This window comes from Echiichthys vipera (genome assembly GCF_963691815.1).
Source record: "Echiichthys vipera genome assembly, chromosome: 11".
NCBI lineage: Eukaryota > Metazoa > Chordata > Actinopteri > Perciformes > Trachinidae > Echiichthys > Echiichthys vipera.
The window spans coordinates 30,041,437-30,064,012 of record NC_139836.1 but is presented as its reverse complement, the minus strand read 5'-3'; the positions used below and the strand labels follow the sequence as shown (position 1 = coordinate 30,064,012).

The window sequence follows — 22,576 nt, the reverse complement described above, 5'->3', positions numbered from 1 at the left end:
ACTTAGACTGTAAAGCTTGCACAACAGGCTTTAGCAGCACTTTTCTTAATAATGCTCATACAAATAAATCTAATTTATCACCTGTCGTTATTATCTTGTATAACATAACTAGGATAAAAAGGGTAACCGTGGTTCTCTGAGGAATGAGTGGCGTATCTCACGCTGGGAAAGCACTCAGTGAGAATCAAAAGAGAACATCCTATCTGACCATGACCTTAAACGAAAACAGCTTCAGCTGTGGATTAACCAGCAGGTCATGTCATAAGAAAGTGCCCAAAAAAAACAGCAGTGTATGTACATGCACACAAACACTGTACACTAAGAGGAGCCATTGTCACTTGCTCTGCTCTGATGAGGTATACTGTGTTTGTGTTTATGCATTCAAACCATTTACAGCCTCACTCTGTTTTGAGGCCTTATATTAACTTCTTAAAACAAACTAACTAAAACAACTAGAGAGACATGCTCTCACCTGCAACAGCTGAGAAAATATATGGGTTGCATGAAACACAGCAGCTGAGACAAACGCATGAAGGTGTAAACCCAAAAGATGATGCAATTAAAAACTAAAATCAATAACAATTTGGATGTAATGTGAGCATTCACAAGCACAGACATGTCATAGTGAACTATGTTTCACTTGATCAAGACTTTCCAGAATCATCTACAACAGCTGAAATGTTCTTCAATAATAAATAAGTTCTTCATCTAGCCAGGTTTAGAGGAGTGGGAGGTTAGTGAGAGCTTTAAAAAGGACACGGGTTACAGGGGGAGATTCTCCTGCCTAAATACTGAAAGTCATCTTCCTTACCTGCACTCGTTTGTTTTTCCACAAGATATTGTAAGCCTCAGAAGAGAAGGGGAGCGGGCAGGTGCCCGTGATTAGTGATGGGTTACATGTCAGCAGTGGGACCAACACAAAACACACTTGAACATACACGTTGGTGCATGGTGGGAGGGCACGCGCGCACGCGCGCGCGCACACACACACACACACACACACACACACACACACACACACACACACACACACACACACACACACACACACACACACACACACACACACACACACACACACACACACACACACACACACACACACACACACACACACACACACACACACACACACACACACACACACACACACACACACACACACACACACACACACACACACACACACACACACACACACACACACACACACACACACACACACACACACACACACACACACACACACACACTCTCTCTCTCTCTCTCTCTCTCTCTCTCTAACCACTAGAGGATGTGCAGCCAGCTAATGAGCAGGCAGAGTGAGTGGATGGGTAGACAGAGCATGCAAAAAGTGCTGGAACAACTGCTTCCAGCTCAATATTCAGGTCTCACACAAATACATGTCATACGGCAGCCATTCAAAGAAACCGGTAGAACGGGCAACGTTTAGTTAGGGTGTATTTATACAGTGTAGTTTGTTGTCATGGAACCATAGTACAAACAATAGTGGAAAAGCTGAAAGAAAGAAAATGATAATCCAATTTCTGCCTAGCTCTACTTGGGGAACAGTCACATAATATTTGCATGGAAAAGTTTAGGGAAGCTGTTTTGTGCTGTTCTTTATCTGAGCTGGGGAAAGAAACAACTAGCTAGACCTCATTTCTTTTGTAAAACCAAAACAATGCTGTTTGAACTGTTTGAAACATTTCAGAGAAAACCTAGAACCCTATGTGGCTGTGTGACTTGTCCAAGTTTGTTTTCAAGTGCAGAATGGGCTCATTGTTGTCCTTCATGGCCTACAGGGGAAAAACAAGCCCCCCACCACAGCTATGTCCTGGTTGATCCAATAAAGAAGTGCCACACATTGCAGTTCACCGAATGGCCACTAGGGGCAGATGGACCCCCATGTTATTATTATTGGATGTTAAAGTTCATGAATAATTAGGCGCGCTGCCTCTTGAGTGAAGGCTAGCCTCTGGTCCTCACTTCTCCTCAGAGGTATACATCAGCCCGATGGACGTATCTCCTTCCCCCCAATGTCACATACATGCCCTTATTTGGTAAGAGGAAATGAGGAGGAGTCTGGCGACTCCCATAGGAAAGGATGATTGAATAAAGTTGGGAGAACGGGCCACGACAGGTATGCTACGTCCATTTTTTATACAGTCTATGGGGGAAAAAAACCCCACTGCAACTGCAGTGAAAACACAGGATGCAGTAATGAGCCAAGACTGGCTTGGCACATCAGAAAACGAGGGGGCGGCCGGTGGCACAGTGGTCAGAACAGTTGCCCCCTGTAAAAAGACTGAAGGTCCTCGAGGCAGCGGCCGTAGTTTCGACTCTGACTTCCGGCCGTTTGCTGCATGTCTCCCCCCCTCTCTCTCACCCCAATTCCTGTCTGTTCTATAAAATGGCTTGAAAACTTGTCAAAGGCTTGAGAACTTCCAAAAAAATAATCTTAAATAAAATGATGCCATGTAAAGGTGAAATGTATGCTGTATCAGAATTGTTTTGAACCAATATGTTAAGGTTTTACAAGAAAGAAGGCTTCCAGGGTAAGAACTTATTGATTGGTAGAGCAAATGCTCCAGCTGTGACAAAACAAATTCAGTTGGAGATAGCAGGTCAACAAGAGATGCCACATTAAGTGGTGTACATCATCTGACATATGCAGCTCAGCACTATGTGTCAAGTTCTTCAGGTCATAAATTCAAATGTTGAAAGTTTGTGTAAGGGCTTGGAGCATTATGATGGAAGTGTATGATGAACATTGTATGATGTGCTAAATTGAACTTTTTAAAAAAAAAAATTGAGAATAAATAAAAATGGTCAAAAATGAATTTACAATATCACATTAAGACACCCAGACCTTGAGGAACACCATCGGAAAAATCCATGCATGTCTGTAAAAGGTAGACTTGTCTGTACCATGCCAGTTTTTCCCTCATCAAAATTTTGAGTGTTGTTTAGCCCTCTTCCCGACAATTTAACTGGTTGGTACCAATGGATTTCTGAGATTGTCTAGTTTCTCTCTCTTACTGGGTTGGCACCGAAATCCCAGGCCACCCCAATGGACACACCCCTGGTGGATTTGGAATAAATTGGTCTTGTTGTGAGTCCAGATTTTTGAATTGTGTTGTTGATACAGTGTAGCAGTGCCAATTAAGTACAGCCATTTTCTTTAAACATGCCTCATCTATTTCTATTTCACTTAATCATCACATGTGTTTCTATTGAAGTGGACTTTGAAACCAAGCGTCTAATTGGTTCAACCTGTCTAAAGTCACAGAAGTAGTCCTGATACGATTAGCTATTCTATTAGCTATACTGTCTTAATTAGTTAGACAACTGGGATATGTAATGTTGGAATAACAGAAAACTGTTATATCTCAAAATGAATTAATTATTTTAATAGCTTGAAAAGGCAAGAGAAAACACACTTTGAAGGCCGTAAAAACCACCAAAGTTTAATAGCAACCCAATGCACCCTCATGTACTCCTGCCAAGAAAACATGTGTATGGTACTACTCAACCATTTGGTAGACCACATTTTAAGTCACTATATTTCATTGAAAAATGCATCAAGCTTAACTCAACCTGAATGAGTCATCTCTACCGTTTGGTGTAGTTGTGCAATCCCAAAAAATCCACTAGATGGCACTGTGTCTGTGAGCAGTATGCCTTTTTCTGTGTTCCTTCAATCAGGAAGTCACACAGCAAAAATTCACTCTTCCTTTGATGACGCATATCGGTGAGACTTTCAAAGGTAAAACGCTTTTGTTGCATATCATTTCAGAGGAGTTGTTTAACACAATTATGGAATTTAATTCAACAAAAATAAGGTCAAATCATTTTTTCAAAACATGCTCTAGCAAACAGTTGAGTTGTCATTTTATGGTAAAGGTAGAGAAGCTGTTTAGGATGTTGTCTCTTTAGGTGCTTGAAAAGGTTCGTTGTGTTACAATCCGATGTGCGCACCTTGTATGACAGTGTGTGTGTGAAAGGTATGGGCAGAAGGAGGCCTCTGTGAAGTAACAGCGCTGCCTCCTTTGTTAAACACATTAGGAGTCTGTAGTTGCATGGGACATTTATTTGATTTTTAGGCGCTTGTTCCAAAATTCTATGAATAATTGTGTACAGACAGGGATGATGTGACGTGATAGTCTGTTAGGACCCAGTAGTTTCATTTACATTTTCAGCCATGATTTCCCGCTACTCTCTGAATCAATCATGATGGGGGGATGAGAAATTCTCGTCACTGCCTGTAGTCCGCTATCAGTGCATGAGACGGACTAGCCAATAGTGTGATTTGGCTGAAGAATAAAACCCTGATCCGTCTGTGTAAGAGCATAGAACAGCAGTGGATAGAATATGCCCTACAGAAGATACTACGATCTCTCTGCTTTGGCAGATTGTCAACAAGTTCTGATCCTTCACCATCTAATATCGTCATATCGCCCACCCCTACTGCTGCCTCTCAAAAAGTTCCATCTGGCAGTCGCACACACTTTGGCTCAAGTCAACAAGCCAGCATCCAAAGTTGGCCGACCTTCATCATCCTCTCTACCACAGATGTCGTCAAACAAAAAAAAAATACCCTAAGACTCTCCCACCTACAACCACATGTACAGTATGACAACTTCGGACATTTGCCACTTCACTCTAACAAACAGGGGCGATGCAGGACTGCAGGAAAGCAAGAACGCTTTGCAGCATACCATCAGAAATGAGTGGCCAAAAGTAATATAATTGCTGTTGCAGCCCTGACCAAAATCTTTAGTGCAGTTGCACAACAGGTCGAAAACCATTAGTGCTGTTGCCTGACCACCAAAAGATATTTGTGCTGTTGCATGACCACCAAAAAATGTTTGAGTGAGTAATATTGGTCAAGAAATTGCACTCAATGGCCCTCATTTATCAAAAGAACGTACGGCAGAAAAAAGTGCGTACGACCATTTTCACACAAACTTCGGCATTTATCAATTTGGACGTGAGCGGGAGCTATGATCAAATCTCACGTCAGGTCTGAGATCGTGTACGCAAATTTGAGCCTGTGGATTTGTGGCACAGCAAAATAAGGCTGATAATAATTAACAAACCTGTCATAAAGCATAAGCAGTCACATATTAAGAACAGATCAAAACGGATTCTTAAAACGAATTAAAAAAAATAAGAACTGTGGTTGGAGCAATTGATTGTACTCATGTGCGTCTATAGGCACCATCCATGAATGATTACGTATTCATCAATCGCAAATACTACCACTCGATAAATGTACAGGTGATTTGTGATGCCAAGCTATCGCTTTTAAACGTGGTGGCCAGGTGGCCAGGGGGACACACACGATTCTTTTATATTTCTAAACAGCTCAGCTTTTTATTTGCCCCTTTTATTCCACTCTTAAGACTGCCAAAAAGCACATCTTTATTTTGCTCCATCTCGGATGTCAGGATGCCGATCTCTGTGTCGGAAAAGTTTCTTTTCGTACAAGCGTTTCTCCTCTCCATGTTTGACCTCAGTGGGCGGGGCCTCCGAACCAGGAATATTTAAGGGCGTAACATGTTAATGACGATCAATTCAGCCGCCGCATTTATCAAGGCCTGCTCATTCGTACGCTGAGATTGGTCGGATACGAATGTTTCATAAATCACACGTGTGTCCTGTCCTACTACCAATTCTGCGCTCAGATTTGCGCCCGTTTTCACGCAAGATTGATAAATGAGGGCCAATGTGACTTGTTCTGAATGTTGTTCATTTATTATGAACAGACTTCTCAAGCATTTGATAGAGGATTGTATCTGAAATACTATAAGGTCTGATTTAAAAAAAAAACTATTGATTGTTGTTATTGTTAAAATTGAAAAAAAAAAGGAAAATTATTTTTTCCTTTGCTTTTTTCATGGTGCGTACCTTAAAGGGTTAACGCTGCCTATGCCAGTGCACTACAAAGAACAAGTTATGTACACTTGATTCAGTCTGAAATGTTATTTTTTATTGTTCAGAATTTGATAGAATATCAGCTGTGTCTATACCACTGCTGTACTAGCATGTTTTTATAAATAACCATCCGGGTTAATACTAAAAAACAACCAACAAATGCCATGGAAATACAAAAAACGACAGAAGTACCAGGAGCTACTGCAACAAGCTGCCACTAGGACGGTGCCATCTTAAAGCCCACTTTGCAGTGACCAAACCTCTTATCAACAGAAAGAATAAGAATATGCTGAGGAGCATGTTGTGTGGACAGAGGAGAACTGGTCCAGAGTCACTTCACTGATGAGAGGATGTTCAGTTTATTTGGGTCTGATGGAAACATTATGTTGTTTATGTGAACCTCCTCCAGCAACATGCAATACTTCCACTGCAATTATCTCCCAATCAGCTGCAATTTTCATGCAAGACACTGCCCCCTGTCACACTGTAAAACAGGTTAAACAGTTCCTTGGAGCTAAGAATATTGAAACAATGAAATGGCAAGAACAGAGTCTAGATCTAAACCCCATAGAAAATCTCTGGAAAATCCTTTTCAACAAAGTAAAGCCGAAGAAATCCACTACAGTTACTGAACTGTGGAAGAGACTGAAGAAGAATGGACCAAGGTCAAACGAGAGCAGTGTGAGACACTACAGATGTCCTGTGGGCGCAGATGTGCTGAAGACATTCAAACATGTGGCCTCTACAATTCCTTTCTATTATTGAATCCTAACGAAGAAAACATTGTTGAAATCTTCTCTTCTGACACAATGGTTACGGCTCTCTCATTTTGCTAGCTGTTTTCTTCCCACAAAATAAAGGTTTTTGTTGATGTGGTTACTGGTTATTTAAAAAAAACATGCAAGTACAGCAGTGGTATAGCCACAGCGGAAATATAATTCTCACCCATTCACATTTATCTTCAACAGCTTCAACATCTTCAACAGCAGGGGACCCCAAACTTCCCTTTCCCGGGCCACATTAACCAGCTCTAACTGGGGGATCCCGAGGCGTTCCTAGGCATGTGTGGAGATATAATCTCTCCACCTAGTCCTGGGTCTTCCCTGAGGCCTCCTTCCAGCTGGACATGTCTGGAACACCTTCCTAGGGAGGCACTCAGGGAGCATCCTTACCAGATTCCCGAACCACCTTGACTGGCTCCTTTCAACGCAAAGGAGCAGGGGCTATACTTGAGTTCCTCACAGATTGCTGAACTTCCCTATCTCTAAGGGAGACTCCAGCCACCCTCCTGAGAAAACACATTTTGACCGTAACCTTGTTCTTTCAGTCATGACCCAGCTTTCATGACCATAGGTGAGGGTAGGAACAAAGATTGACCGGTAGATCGAGAGCTTTGACTTCCGGCTCGGCTATCGTTTTGTCACAACGGTGCGGTAAAACGACTGCAATACCGCCCCCACTGCTCCGCTTCTCAAGCCAAACTCACACTCCATCGTCCCCTCACTCGTGAACAAGATCCCAGAGATACTTGAACTCCTTCACTTGGGGTAAGGACTCATTCCCTTCCCGGAGTAAGCAATCCACCAGTTCCTGCTGAGAGCCACGGCTTCAGATTTAGAGGTGCTGATCCTCATCCCAGCCATTTCACACTCGGCTGCGAACCGATCCTGTCCATGAAAATCACGAATAGGATTGGTGACAAAGCGCAACCCTGACGGAGGCCAACCCCCATAAAAACGAATCCAACTTACTGCCGAGGATCCGGACAAAGCTCTCACTTTCAGTGTACAGAGATTGGATGGCCCTCAGAAGTGACCCCCCTCACCCCATATTTCGCAGCACCTCCCACAGAATCTCCCGGTGTACCCGGTCATATGCCTTCTCCAGATTCACAAAGCACATGCAGACTGGATGGGCATACTCCCAAGCCCCCTCCAGGATCCTTGCGAGAGTGTAGAGCTGGTCCGTTGTTCCATGTCAAGATGGAATCCACATTGCTCCTCTTAAATCTGAGGTTCGATTTTAGGACAAACCCTTCTTTCCAGCACCTTGGAGTAGACTTTACCAGGGAGGCTGAGTAGTGCGATACCCTGTAATTGGCACACACGCTCTGGTCCCCCTTTTTAAACAGAGGAACCATCACCCAGGTCTTCCACTCTCTTTGTAGTGTCCCAGACTTTGCAATGTTGAAGAGACGTGTCAACCGAGACAGCCCCTTCCAGCCCTAAGTTTTCAGCATTTCTGGACGAATCTCATCATTCACACCTACACTTATGAGCATCCTTATGTTCGAACATGGTGTTTGTTATAGACAATCTGTGGCTAGGACAGAAGTCTAATAAGAGAGGCCCGCTCAGGTTTAGATCAGGAAGGCCGTTCCTCCCAATCCCGCCTCTCCAGGTGTCTCCATCATTGCCCCAAGTCTCCCAGCAGAACTATGGAGTCCCCTACTGGAGCCCCATGCAGGACTCCATTCAGGGTCTCCAAGAAGGCAGAATACTCTGAACTGCTGTTTGGTGCATATGCACAAACAACAATTAGAGTTTTCCCCCCTACCACCTGCAGATTTAAGGAGGCGACCCTCTCGTCCACTGGGGTAAACTCCAACACTGCGGCACTCAGCCGGGGGTTTGTGAGTATCCCCACACCTGCCCGGCGCCTCACACCCTGGGGAACCGCAGGGTAGAAGAGAGGCCAACCCCTATCCAGTAGTACGGTTCCAGAACAGAGATTGTGCATGGAGGTGAGCCCCACAAGAACTGGTAGCGCTCCACCTCCCTCACAAGCTAGCGCACACGACCCCAGCAGTTTCTCCTGTGAGTGGTGAGCCCACAGGATGTATACAATTCTGAACAATAAAACAGTATTTTAGAATAAATCAAGTATTAATAATTTGTTCCCTAATTTTGAACTTCAGTGTATGTCAGCGGGCCAGTTAGGAACCCTCTCTCTGCCAATCTGACGTGTGGATGGGCTCTGTGGGCAGGAGAACAGGCAATGGGCATGAGATGTGCAACTCAAACCGAAAATTAAAAGTTCCCAAAACCAAAAGTGAACTGAAAGGACAGAAACTCACTTAACTACATTGTTTTATGAATCAGGGTAATTTTATCAGAGATGTGTTAGTTAATTGATTCTACAGACTACCATATGCAGTAATGGTGTGGCTGATCTTGGTATTTAAGACATCCCAACCCTGCTCTTGGAGAGCTACTGCCCTGAATGTTTTAGGTTTCTCCCTGCTCTTACACACCTGATTCTAATGCTGTGCTTGTTATAAGCAGCTAAAGCCTGTCACATGTTGGATAACCATTAGAATCAGGTGTGTTAGAGCAGGGAGAAACCTAAAACATGTAGGGCAGTTGCTCTCCAGAAAAAGGGTTGGACATCCCTGTACTACATCAATAACTGGATTTCACAGCCACAGACATAATGCTCAGACCGGAAACTTAAAAACGGCACAATGACAATGTGAAAAACCAAGACAGTAAAAACTGAAAAAAGAAAGAGGACAACAATAGTGAGCAGATCAAATACTTATTCAACCTTTCTGTTCTTTTACCTTTTTCATGTTGGCACCCACATAACTCTTGGCCTCCTCTTTGAACTGTGGTAGTCTGGAAGAAAAAATAGACCCAAAGAATCTAGTTAAGAAGTTAATCTGAAATCATCGTCTCAAAATAATGAATCTGTTTCTGCTGAGTAGCTGTTTACTGCTTCTGTGTTATTTCTTCCTTCATTTTATAATCTTTATTTGCGTATTCAGATGCTACATTTGAAAAAGAGAAAAAGGATGTATGCAGTGACAATAACAGTCTAAGCTGGATACAAAAGCAAACTGATAAACATTGTCGTGCACGAGGTGGTGTGGCTGCTCTGTAGTTGGAATTTTGTGAGGCTCAGCTTAACATGAGACTTTTTTTCAAAATGATATGTGAAACTAGTTCTTACCCATTACAGCTGTGGTTTGCGACATCCGTATAATTGTGAATGGCGTCATAGCATTGTTAAATTAACTGAAATGCTTAAAATACAGTGCAAACAGGCAAGTACAGCACTTATTGGGTCATCCACTGGCTTGTTAATGCGATTAGGAGGGAATGAAGCATAAGCTTGTGTCCTGAGGTGCAGCCTGTTGATACTCTGACAGCAATTAACACCAACGATCTCTTTATTTGGTTTCTTGATGGGTTGAACGTGGTGTTGCTGTTGTATTTTTATCTGTCACACCTCTGGATGTGGCATGAGTAATCAGAACCCTGCCAAATTTTAATGCACTGAGAATACATAGTATCTCTGTATCTGGCCACATGCAATTAGATTATCTAAAACTATGTGTGTGGACATGACCGTTGTCAATTATGTCATGTCTGCTTATCCAGCTCATCCATTTATTGCTTACTATGACTTTCCTTGGAATGACCTACATATGAGCTATTCTCACATTCCGAGACCGATCGCCACTGCGGTGGAGTTAAATGGCAGGCTAGGATAAATCCTATCCTTCATCTAAATCTGATGAGTATATAACTGAGTATAAACAGAATAACTGTTGTAGTGCCTCAATCAGAAGTATAGTACAACAAGTAGCATTCAGGTAGATAGATACTTTATTCATCCCCTCAGGGAAATTCTATAAGATATATAGATACCCACAGGTGTATCACATTTCAGCCACAGCAAATAGGCTGGAAACTGAGAAATATCTTTCTTACCATAAAAATGATTGGACTGCCCCAGCAAAAGTTGGTTTTCGTTGCTATTCTGATTAAGCTTTTTAGAAGTGAATCCAAAGTTAGAAAGTAGGCTAATAAACTAATGAATTCCCCTTTTCGATTTGTACAGAGTCTGAGTCTAAGCATAATGTCGGGGCAGAAAAGATTCTACTACTTTTCAGGTTGTACGGAGTAACTATACAACATTTACAATGCAGACATTTTGCAATTGTGCCACCCATGGAATAAATCCTTAACAGAAGATACATGATATCCAATGGCAACATAAGAGGAAACACCACAACAATACATTTCTTTACTCATATTTGTGGATAAATGTTTTGCAATTTGAGTAATGAATACTACTGGACATAATAAGATTTTAGAGGACACTGTAGTGATAATTACAAGTCAAAAATATTTTTGAAGATTTTTCCGGAGAAAAAAACCCTGATAAGGCCATCAGGTTATCTCCCTTTGGGCTAGGAGACTGTAAATGTATCACAGGAAGTGTGACAAACTGGTTCCTTTGGTGTGAAAGTCACTAGGGCTGTGACTATGATTATTAACCTGTTATTTTAATGAATAATTCACGAATAATTTTGTCTATAAGAAGTCAGCAAATAGTGAAAAATGTCTGATGTATCTTCAAAAGTCCTAAATCCAAAGAGATTAATTTACTGTCAAATACTAAGAAAACCATATGATCTTCACATTTAAAGTGTTGGAACCAGCTTTACTATCTTTGCTTAAAGGGTTACTCAGCTGTTTAACAGATTATCAAAATTGTTTCAGACATTCGACTAATTGATTAATCCCATTTCAGTTCAAAAAAGTCACTATATCTCAACATTACTACTGCTTTTATTCTGAGAAAAAAACTTAATGCAATACTAAACTGCCAGGGAACCCCTTTCATGTATTTTCTTAGCCCAAAACAAAAGAAACAAAGAAGAACATATTCTAAGCTGAGAGGCTGCTTGAGAGGCAATATCTCAATGGGAATCTCAACATTTTCAACCTGATCCACAAATAAACTTTTCCACTGCTGCTGTTCTCAAGTGTGTGTGTCAGTAGTTTCTGTGGACTCTAAAGCTTTGCAGGAAGCACACACACACACACACACACACACACACACACACACACACACACACACACACACACACACACACACACACACACACACACACACACACACACACACACACACACACACACACACACACACACACACACACACACACACACACACACACACACACACACACACACACACACACACACACACACACACACACACACACACACACACACACACACACACACACACACTTTAACTCAGCGTTAATAGAGTGCTAGATTATTGGATGAGCTGTGGGTCCAACAGATTAACATGCCTAATACTTTCAGCAGGCAATCTAAGACTCTGTGCTGCTGTTCATCATTCTCCGATGTGGTGGGAGGGGGGTGGCCCAGACCCTCTCACATCTCTATTATCCAGGGTCTGTGGACAAGTGTGGGGGGCTGGGGGTTGAACATGAGCAAAATGAGATGAGGGGCATGTGTATATGGGTGTGAGCAGTATCAAAAGGCTGTAATAAAAACCCCCACAGTAAACTTATACCTCCTATTTATGTGCAGGGATGCCTCTGTTTACGACTGTGGCTGCCCTTTTCTATTTCCATGCTCGCACAGTAAAATCTTGTTAGACGACCTGATAACAAGGTGCCATACAAGGGTCCTGCCAATAAATAAGAATGCTTTGAGGAGGGCATCGGTGAATGGCGACAAGCTTGGCAAAAAACAACACTGGACTTCACTGGAGGGAAAATAACCCAACCCTTTGTGACAAATCCTGCGTCAAATAGTCATACATACCTTCAGAGAAAAGGTGAATAACATCATAATTTTTTTTTTAGCTCTGTTTGTTCTGCAGGTGTGTTCCTTTACATTCAGATGAGCACAAGGTTTTTTTGTAGCTGTTTTCCCTGATTGCTTCTGTCTGAGATCGCTGGCAATGCTAATTCTGTATGCATGCGTGCGTGCGTGCGTGCGTGCGTGCGTGCGTGCGTGCGTGCGTGTGTGTGGTTGTGTGTGTGGTTGGGGGGGTTGTGGGTATGCTTCTTAGTATTTATTGGGCTGCGAGCTTTGCTGCAGAAGCAGAGAACCGCTTCATTTATATGCAGATCATGCGGTGTGCAGCTCAATTGGCTCATCCCCTTGTCTGTGACTGAATGTGACTGGCACTCTGATGCATCTGGACAGGCTGCTTTGTGTGGGGGGTGATGGGGAGAGAGGCGCTCTTATGCTAAATGCCAAAGGAGAAATCATGTTATGGCATTAGTGAATCAGTGACCCATTGACCCTGTGCACAGTGCAAAATGAAATTCATGAGCTTCATGAGGAATAATGAGGCCTGAGAGACAGACATATGCATAAAGCCGACAATCTATAATCCAGAGGTGATGAAGGAGCACAGCTGGACTGCGTCCTGCTCTTCTGTGGAGAGACAACTTCAGATTTGGGGTTTGAAACTACTCTTTACTTTCCTGTTCTCTAAGATTAAAAAAAAACTGAAGCAGCACCACATATTCTATTTTAGTCCTACAAGAAGCAGCCTTTGATTAGATAGTTATGATATTATATATATATTTTAACATATCAGAAAAAAACTTGAACATACACAAATGTCTTACTTAACATTTTGCCCATCTTAAGCCCCCACTGTCTCATTAATTTACCTAGAGAACAGTAGCTGCACCATGTCAACCAGTGTATGTTCAGCTGATTTCCTGAGGAGCTCTGTGAACAAGAAAAACAGACATTAGAACCAAACAGAATGAAATAGAGAAGCAATAAAAGTAGAGATTGCCAGACATAGAAATTTAGACAAACTGACTGAGTAACTAACTAACTAACTAACTAACTAACTAACTAACTAACTAACTAACTAACTAACAGGTTTAAACAAACTAGAGCTAAGACAGAAGAAGAGAGAGAAGTGCCAGCTCAGGCAGAGAGTTGAAACTGGGCGTAGGCTTATTCTGACCGTTTCAGATGTTTCTACGATGTCCCTCAATATTTTACCATTTTAATGTCTGATTAAATGTTTAATTTTTTGTCTTGCACCTGACTATTTTGGCTGGATGTGCGCACAAATGGTCCCTCTTCTGGTTAATAAACATATCATCCAACACATTAATTAAGAAGTTGCACAAGAGATAAATGTAACTTCCTGTCTTGTCAGTACAAGGCCAATCTCACTCAAACAGTACTGATCCTAATAAACGTGTATGTCAAAAGTCCTTAGGTTACAACAGTGGCCACAACCTTTTGGTTTGTGTTAATTTCTAATAAAGTAATATTTGCAACCCTTTGTCACAGTTTTGAGTTTTAACTAAGGGATTTTTCCTTCTCGCTGGGGTAAATGATTGTACAATAAAATAGAAATGGAAATAAAAAGTCTGAAAACACAGAGGATTGTTTTTATTGTATTCCTTTTCATTAGTCATCTTATGAACCATGCGACCCATTTGGAGGTCCTGATCTTCAGGGCTGGGAACCACTGTGTTACAAGATGGTCAAAAACTAAGAGTATGCACACAAACCATTGGAGTCGCTTCAGTATTTTGTGGTAAGTGAAGTAAAAATCTTCTTCGAAATGACTATCATTTGATAAAGAGAGGCTGATGGGTGTTTATTGCGGCTCACCACTTAGGCGCATCTCAAAGCAGATTCTGAAGCAGGACTGCATGATCTCACAAACAGATTCGTTGGTCAGATGGGCTCCGACTGGTGTCAGCAGCAAAGTCCGCAGGACCTGAAACACAGTATAATATGACTGTACTAAAATCCACAGTTGATTCAATCAAGTTCTTCTAACAAGAAATTAAGCTGAGGACACTGAACCTAACCATATCAGTGGACTGAAACTGTGGATGGAAATCATACGACTACTTGCTCTGCTACATGTTTTGTTTTATCCAGCACACAAAATACTGTTCAGAAACACAGAGCTCCATAGCCCTCACTGAAGGACACTGTGGACACACAAGAAGGGGCTTAGAATGTGTAGTTCACTTCCCTAGCAAGAGCTGGGATTTACTACTCACTCAGAGCAAAAGTGTGTTCCTAAGCATCCTGTTCCCAAAACTAGTGCTCAGTGATAGCTTCATGGAAGACTGTTGAGGGTTAAGACAGACCATATCATAAAATAAATACATGTGGTGTATTTGTTCATTTGGTTAAGGTGGTATTATTATTTCATTCTGTCTAAATATGCATAGAAATAAAATAACACAATATACTGTATAAATGCTTGTATGCTGTGTACTTGCCTCTGCAAATGGAAACAATCATTTTCAGGTTCAAATTTGTATTTTTGGTTTCTACTAGAAAACGGTTACATGTTTTAATGTTCAAATACACATTACTTCTCTCATACTCATATTGCTGCACCACCTGAATTCTTTAACATTTACACTTCCATAGTGAGGAAGTTCAATGGAGAAGCTTTATTTTACATGTTTAATGTCACCTGCTTAAACAGTATAATCACACATAGGATGTTATATCGAGCTGCAAGTTTAACTAGCTCGTTGTAACGCCAAAAACACACTAAAAGGCGACAGATTGCATGCTGCTTGCCACAATAATTACATTTTTTTGCAGCTGAGAGTGGTGTTCATGTGTCATCATCAACATCTTACAGGAGTCACAGGACTCTGTTACTGACTGGCTGGGGGTATTATCTGGTCGCAATTCCCTGTGAAAAGTTGATCTATCCCCAACTTTTAGTTTGCCACAGTGAGCCGAGCCGCTGCTTTGAGTGTTTTCAGCATTACACACATTTTATGAAAGAAGGATCAGGAGAAACAGAGAGAGGATGGTCTGTTCAAAGTTTGAGATAGTTCATAAAAAAAATGTGTATCATCAAAAAATGCATGATATTATATCAAAATAATGTTTAACTGCTCTCCTTGTGACATCTCACTCAGAAACATGTTGTTCTAACTCCACATTACCATGCACTTAAATGTACACAACGTGCACAGGGATTGAGACAACATGAGCCATATTTTTCGGGTCCATCACACATGTGCAAGACCACTACTGCTAGTAAACATATTGTACCTGCAGAATTTTCATAAGGACGACTTCATCGCTGGCAGGGTCTGTTCCCACAAATCTAGCGTGTGTGACCGCATCTGCCATGTTCTCGATAGCTTCTGCTGCTGCTTCATGGTTAGCATCTGCAAACACAAGAAACACACAATTTCACCAAAAGACTGAAATATTCTAACTTTTTTAGCTCCATAATGAGGAGAGAACATAGAAAGGAAGCCATGTTACTGATGGCAGGCAGAGTCTCAAATTGACAATGATTGACACTCAACTACATACAGAACCATGGAGATCAAATCTGAACAGGGCAAGGATCTGTCTCTGCACAGTGTGTCACCGTTTAAGACTTTTGGGACTTAAGATAAATAGAGAGATAATTACTTTATTCATCCCTGAAGGGAAATTATTTTGTTGCAGCAATCTGGTACAACTAAATATGATACAATACAATAGAATAAAAATAAGATAAAATAAAAATAAAAATATCTGGGTATAAGAAGTAGAAGTAGAAACACAGAACGGAACATGGGCACTTGAACATAAGCATGAGATAATGTAAGATAATTGAATAAATGAATAGTGAGGTGTAGTGGCAGGATGATGATAAAATAAAATACTAATGTATATGTTCATGCAATATATGATATAATATATGATATGTATGGGATTTGTAGTATGGGTATAATATACATACTGATGCTAAAAAAATACTATACTATGAATATGTGGATAGAGAATGCGCAAGAATGCAATGTGCAAGAATTTACAGATCTGCTTTAGTCCAGGTGGGATATTGAGGCTCTAACGAAGGTTTATGAATTGAAAAGTCTTATTGTTGTGGGTAGAAAAGATTTCCTGTAACGTTCCTTAGAGCAGCAGGGTTGGATCAGTCTGTTGCTGAAGCTGCTCTTCAGCTTGTCCAGTGTCTTGTGGAGGGGGTGAGAGGGATTGTCCATGATTGCTAGCAGTTTTGCCAGCATTCTGTCCTCCACGACCTCCTCCAGGGTGACAAGCTTGGAGCCAACAACAGACTCTGCCTTCCTAATCAGTTTGTTCAGTCTGGTGGCGTCCTTTGCCTTGATGCCTGCACCCCAGGACACCGCAGCAAAGAAGATGGTGCTTGCAACCACAGACTGATAGAACATCTTCAGCATCTTGTTGCAGACATAAAAGGACCTGAGCCTCCTCAGGAAGTAAAGCCGGTTCAGGCCCTTCTTATAGATGGCCTGTGTGTTGGTGGACCAGTCCAGTTTATTGTCCAGTGTGACACCCAGGTACTTACAGGAGTCCACATCCTTCCCACTGATGCTGACTGGAGAGGGCAGGGGCTTGTTCCTCCTAAAGTCCACCACCATCTCCCTCGTCTTCTCCACGTTCAGCTGCAGGTAGTTCTCCCCCCACCACTTCTCAAAGCGGTCGACCAGGACCCCGTACTCTGCCTCCCCCCGCCCTCAACACACCCCACAATGGCCTTGTCATCAGAGAATTTCTGCAGATGACACGACTGAGTGCAGTACTGAAAGTCAGATGTGTATGTGTTAAAGAGGAAGGGGGACAGTACAGTTCCCTGGGGGGCCCCGGTGTTACTGATCAGACGACCAGACACACAGTTCCGTAATCTCACAAACTGCGGTCTGTCCGTCAGATAGTCATCGACCCAAGTGATGAGGGGAGCACCAACCTGCATGTTCTCCAGTTTGGCCTTCAGCAGTCTGGGCTGGATCATGATGAAGGCGCTGGAGAAGTCGAAGAACACGATTCATGACTGAGGAGTTGGGTCTGTCCAGGGAGGAATATGCCTTCTGCAGCAGGTAGATGATTGCATTATTAACCCCAACATGGGGCTGATATGCAAACTGTAGGGGGTCTTGCGATGACCACACCAGCAGTTTGAGGTGTGCCAGGACCAGTCTCTCTATGACCTTCATAATGTGAGAGGTCAGTGCCACCGGCCTGTAATCCTTCAGTGCAGCATGGCGTCCTTTTTTGGGCACGGGGACCAGGCAGGATGTTTTCCAGAGCACTGGCACTCTCTGAAGGTGTAGGCTCAGGTTGAAGAAGTGTTGGAGAACTCCACAGATCTGGCTGGACCATGCCTTCAACACATGAGAGCTGATGTGGTCCGGTCCTGCAGTTTTTCTCTGTTTGAGCCTCTCCAGCTCTCTCCTCACCTGGCTGAATGTGATGTGGAGTCCAGACTGGGGGGTGGGGGATATGGCAGTGTCTGAGGTGGATGTCAGCCATGGGTTGTGAGTTGGAGGTGACGACGGTGGGGCCGGGAGGTGTCTGCTGCAGGATGTGGTGGGGTGCTGTGGCGGCTGAGAGGATGTCCTGTTGGTGGGAGGTGTGAAAAGGTCTGTGGTGAATGTCAGCGGTGTTATTGGTGATTTATGGCAAGGGATGGTGGGGGGAGGTGGGGGGTTGTTGCTTGTAGGAGCAGTAGAGGGGCCGCTGGTCGTGGAGGTGTTGGAGTTGAACATATTTAAAAACATGTTCAACTCATTGGCGCACTCAGATGCCACTCCAGATGTTCATGGTGTTGTTCTCCTCCAGTTTGTGTTCCAGTTTTCTTCTAAAGTTGTCCTTGCTCCCCCTGATGCCGCGTTTCAGTTACCTTTGCACACGTCTGAATGCCTCGTTAAGAGGGGCCTTCAGGTCGCTGGCTACCCACGGTTTGTTGTTTGAGTAGCAGCGGACCTCTTTAGTAGGGATGGTATGCAAAACCCAATGAACTCAGAGACACAGTCAGTCAGGCCATTAATGTCTTCGCCATGTGGCTTATACAGAGCATCCCTGTATGTGGTCTCCAGCGCTCCACGCAATGTTTCCATGGCCTCAGGAGACCATTTCCTCACTGTCCTCACTGTGACTGGGTGCTCTATGATGGTGAAGTCCGGACTAGGTTGTGGTCTGACATGCCCAGTGGTGGTAGGTCGCTGTGGTGTCTCTGTCTGCACGGACCATCTGGAAAACGGGAATGGTGACGTTAGAGTCCGGTATCTGCCCATGCAGCCATGTCTCCGTGAAGCACATAAAACTGGACTCTCTGTACTCCTTCTGCGTCCTGACGAGCGCTTCCAGTTCATACACTTTATTTGCCAGAGAGCATACGTTTCCCGTGATGACTGCAGGGATGTAGGGCTTAAACCATCTCTTCTTCATCCTCCATTTAAGCCCAGCTCTTCACCCTCGCCGTCTCCTCTTTAGCTCCTCCAGTACGGAGAGTCTCTCTCTGACCAAGAGGGTCGAGTGCCTGAGGGCCATCAGCTGGTCACGGGTGTAAACGATGCCGGCGGTGTTGCAGGCATTGCTCCCAGTGATCCGAAGAGACCCAAGTGCAATTAAAATAAGTAGAAAGTGTCCAATCCGTTGGAAAAGCTTCTTGCCGTTGTGCTTTGCGAAGTTGCTCAGGACAGTGCAAAAATACTAAAAAAAACAACAACAAATGCCATAGAAATACAAAAAACGGCAGAAGTACCAGGAGCTACTGAAACAAGCTGCCGCTAGGACGGTGCCATCTAAAAGCCCACTCTGCAGTGACCAAACCTCTTATCAACAGAAAGAATAAGAATGTGCTGAGGAGTATGTTGTGTGGACAGAGGAGAACTGGTCCAGAGTCACTCCACTGATAAGAGGATGTTTAGTTTATTTGGGTCTGATGGAAACATTATGTTGTTTATGTGAACCTCCTTCAGCAACATGCAATACTTCCACTGAAATTATCTCCCAGTCAGCTATAATTTTCATGCAAGACACTGCCCCCTGTCACACTGTAAAACAGGTGAAGCAGTTCCTTGGCACTCAGAATAGTGAACCAATGAAATGGCCAGCCCAGAGTCCAGATCTAAACCCCATAGAGTATCCCTGAAAAACCCTCATCTACAAAACAATGTCTAATAAACTCACTACAGTTAGTGAACTGTGGAAGAGACTGAAGAGGAATGGACCAAGATCAAACCAGAGCAGTGTGAGAAAATAGTGATGTCCTGTGGGCGCAGATGTGCTGAAGTCATTCAAAGCTGTGGCCTCTACACTTCCTGTTCATTTTTGAATCCTATAGAAGAAAACATTGTTGAAATCTTCTCTTCTGATACAGTGGTTACTGTTCTCTAATTTTGACCATTGTCTTTTTTACAAAATAAAGGTTTTTGTTTAAGTGCCGTGGTTATTTAAAAATAAAACATGCTAGTACAGCAGTGGTATAGACACAGCTGATATTATATCAAATTCTGGACAGTAAAAAATAACAATATTTCAGAATAAATCAAGTATTTATAATTTGTTTTCTAATTTTGATCTCCAGTGTATTTAATGGAACATCTGGCAAATTATTTTACATTTGAAGCCCAGTCATGTCATGATTACCCTGTGACTGAGGCAGTGTGGAATACACTCAGAGGCCACATTAAGTAAGTACAACAGCTTATAATGTCCAAGTGTTGGCGATACTGTCAGTGGCTTAAATCCAACCATATGTTTATTGTTGAGGTCATACTTGTAATGTGGTGGTGTTGAACTGGAATACATTGTATAAAAAGGTGCTTTGAATGTTTTGTTCACCACATAACATACATAAGAGAAGCTAAATATTAGAAAAACCTCACATTATTTCTCACATCAATATAATGCAGTCCCGTGCGACACCAGCACTAAAGAGAAAAAAAAATGAAAATTATGAATAATAAACAAACATAAAGGTAAAGAGAACAGCTGCAGCAGCCTGTTAATACCTGCATTTGCCATATCTGCTACATCTGTTCAGGGAAGACTTTAGAATGAAACAGGACACCTTCATACAGTATATTGGTAGGCTATTCATTCCGACCATCCAATGCCAGTAAAGAGGTAGAGCAGTGTGTGACTAGCCAGTGCCCAAAATACATTTATGTATATGTAAATATGTGTGAAATCATTGCTGAGATACAGTTATTTCTTCGTCCTTTTTCGGCCATAAAGTTTACCTGTGGTGCATATGGTAAATTGATGTTCTGAATGGAAATGTGTACTTTGGGCAATTCAAATAATTCTGTGCCAAATATGACAAATAATATGAATGAGTGACCCCCCAACAGTGATATAAATGTAGGCTGAGATTGTTTAGCTCAGCAACCAAGAACACAGCTCCAACAGCTCTATCCATGTACAAAACTCAACAAATCTGGTACAGCCTTTCCACATTGTCCTTGAAACCCGGGATCTAATGACCAGATGTGGCCTTTTGTTGGGGGTAGGCTGGGACAAATTGGCTGTCAGAGCAACAGGAGCCAGTGTTTTTGAAACCTGAGCGGCTGGTCAGCTCTCTGCCTGGAGCCAGCCTGTTTTCCTTTCCCATCGCCCTCAGGAGCAGCAATTCATTAACTAATAAGCACAGGGGGGAAGAGAGTAGAAGAGAGGAGTAGAAGGATGGAGGGAGAGATGGAGAAAGGGAGGTGTAGATAAGGATTATCCAAATAAGACAACAATGCAGTGGACATGACGACTCTGATGTGGAGGGATGATATTAAACCTTTTGTGTGAGCATGTGGTTGGAAGTAGATATTAGATAAATGATAGACGATATTAGTTCTTGGTAAACTACCAAAATAGCAAATGTTTGGGACATTTTGGTAATTGTCAGCTGTTGTGAAGATCTGCAGTGCAGACAGTATATCAGTCAGAAGTTGGTTAATGGCTGAGAACTGGTTGCGTGGTTGAGACAGAGCAATGCCAAAATCCCTCCAGAGGCTAGGGCGACAACATGCATGGAAGTTGTGCTGAAACCATCCAATGTCCAGACACAGAAACTAGAGCCAGAGGGGGATCCTGCTGAATGTCAGAAGTGATATAAAACACTAATCCTTCTCTTGGCACACAGTCTATACAAGCGGCGTCCAAAGGAAGGGTTGTGGAGGGGGGCATTGTTAAAATAACAGAGGAAAGGAGAGGCTTGATATGACTGTCTGTGTGTGTGTGTGTGTGTGTGTGTGTGTGTGTGTGTGTGTGTGTGTGTGTGTGTGTGTGTGTGTGTGTGTGTGTGTGTGTGTGTGTGTGTGTGTGTGTGTGTGTGTGTGTGTGTGTGTGTGTGTGTGTGTGTGTGTGTGTGTGTGTGTGTGTGTGCCTGAGGGTATGTAGGCAAAGTCAACAGGGGTTTGAACCAGCTGCCACATAAAGCAGTTTAAGTAATATCAAACTCTGGTCACAAAAATCAAAAGACATGGTGAGAGTGAGAGCAAGCAGAAAGGGCAGAGTGGCTGCTTTTTAAGAGACCAACACAAAAAGCTCTCAAGCTGCACTCTGCACAAGGGCCAATACATCTTTAGAAACCAAACAAAGGGACTGCTGCTTTTTCCAGCGTCAGAGAAGAAAATGAGTTTGTTCACCTGTTCATCTTGTGAATAGCAAGAGATCACCTTTCAGCCAGGCTGCTCTGCTCTCATCTTTAGCTACACATTCAGTGTGCATAAAAGTAAGGAAAAGTAGGAGTTTGTTATCTTGATGGTAAGTGTTTGTGATTTTGCATTTAGTTTTCCAAAGATCCCGTAATCTCTGGGGTTTGTTTGGTTCCCCAAAACAAATCCAGGAAAAGGGCAACATTGAAGTTGATGGGTAAAAAAAGGGAGGTGTGGTGGAGAGTGGTTACCTTGTTCCTTTTTGGTAAATTTTATTTTAATAAACCAAATCAGCTTTATTGGCGAAGTATGTGTACACATACATGGATTTTGTCTCAGTTTCCAAGAAAGAAAGAGACATGCAGATAAAAACAAGAACAAGGCTGACTGAACTATGTGACAAGTATAAACATACAACTGTTATATACC

General features: G+C 42.6%; 1 protein-coding gene across 2 annotated transcripts in view; it reads right to left on the bottom strand.

The window, feature by feature from the left end:
* The window catches only part of gbf1 (golgi brefeldin A resistant guanine nucleotide exchange factor 1), a 136,956-nt gene that overhangs the window by 45,051 nt on the left and 69,329 nt on the right, over nt 1-22,576 (bottom strand). For both annotated transcript variants that reach the window (XM_083922922.1, XM_083922923.1), the window contains exons 5-8: nt 15,789-15,907; nt 14,367-14,475; nt 13,397-13,457; nt 9,503-9,557 (exon numbers count right to left, since the gene is read on the bottom strand). In XM_083922922.1, the coding sequence (XP_083779048.1) occupies nt 9,503-9,557; nt 13,397-13,457; nt 14,367-14,475; nt 15,789-15,907 (344 nt within the window). The remainder of the gene's footprint in view (nt 1-9,502; nt 9,558-13,396; nt 13,458-14,366; nt 14,476-15,788; nt 15,908-22,576) is intronic.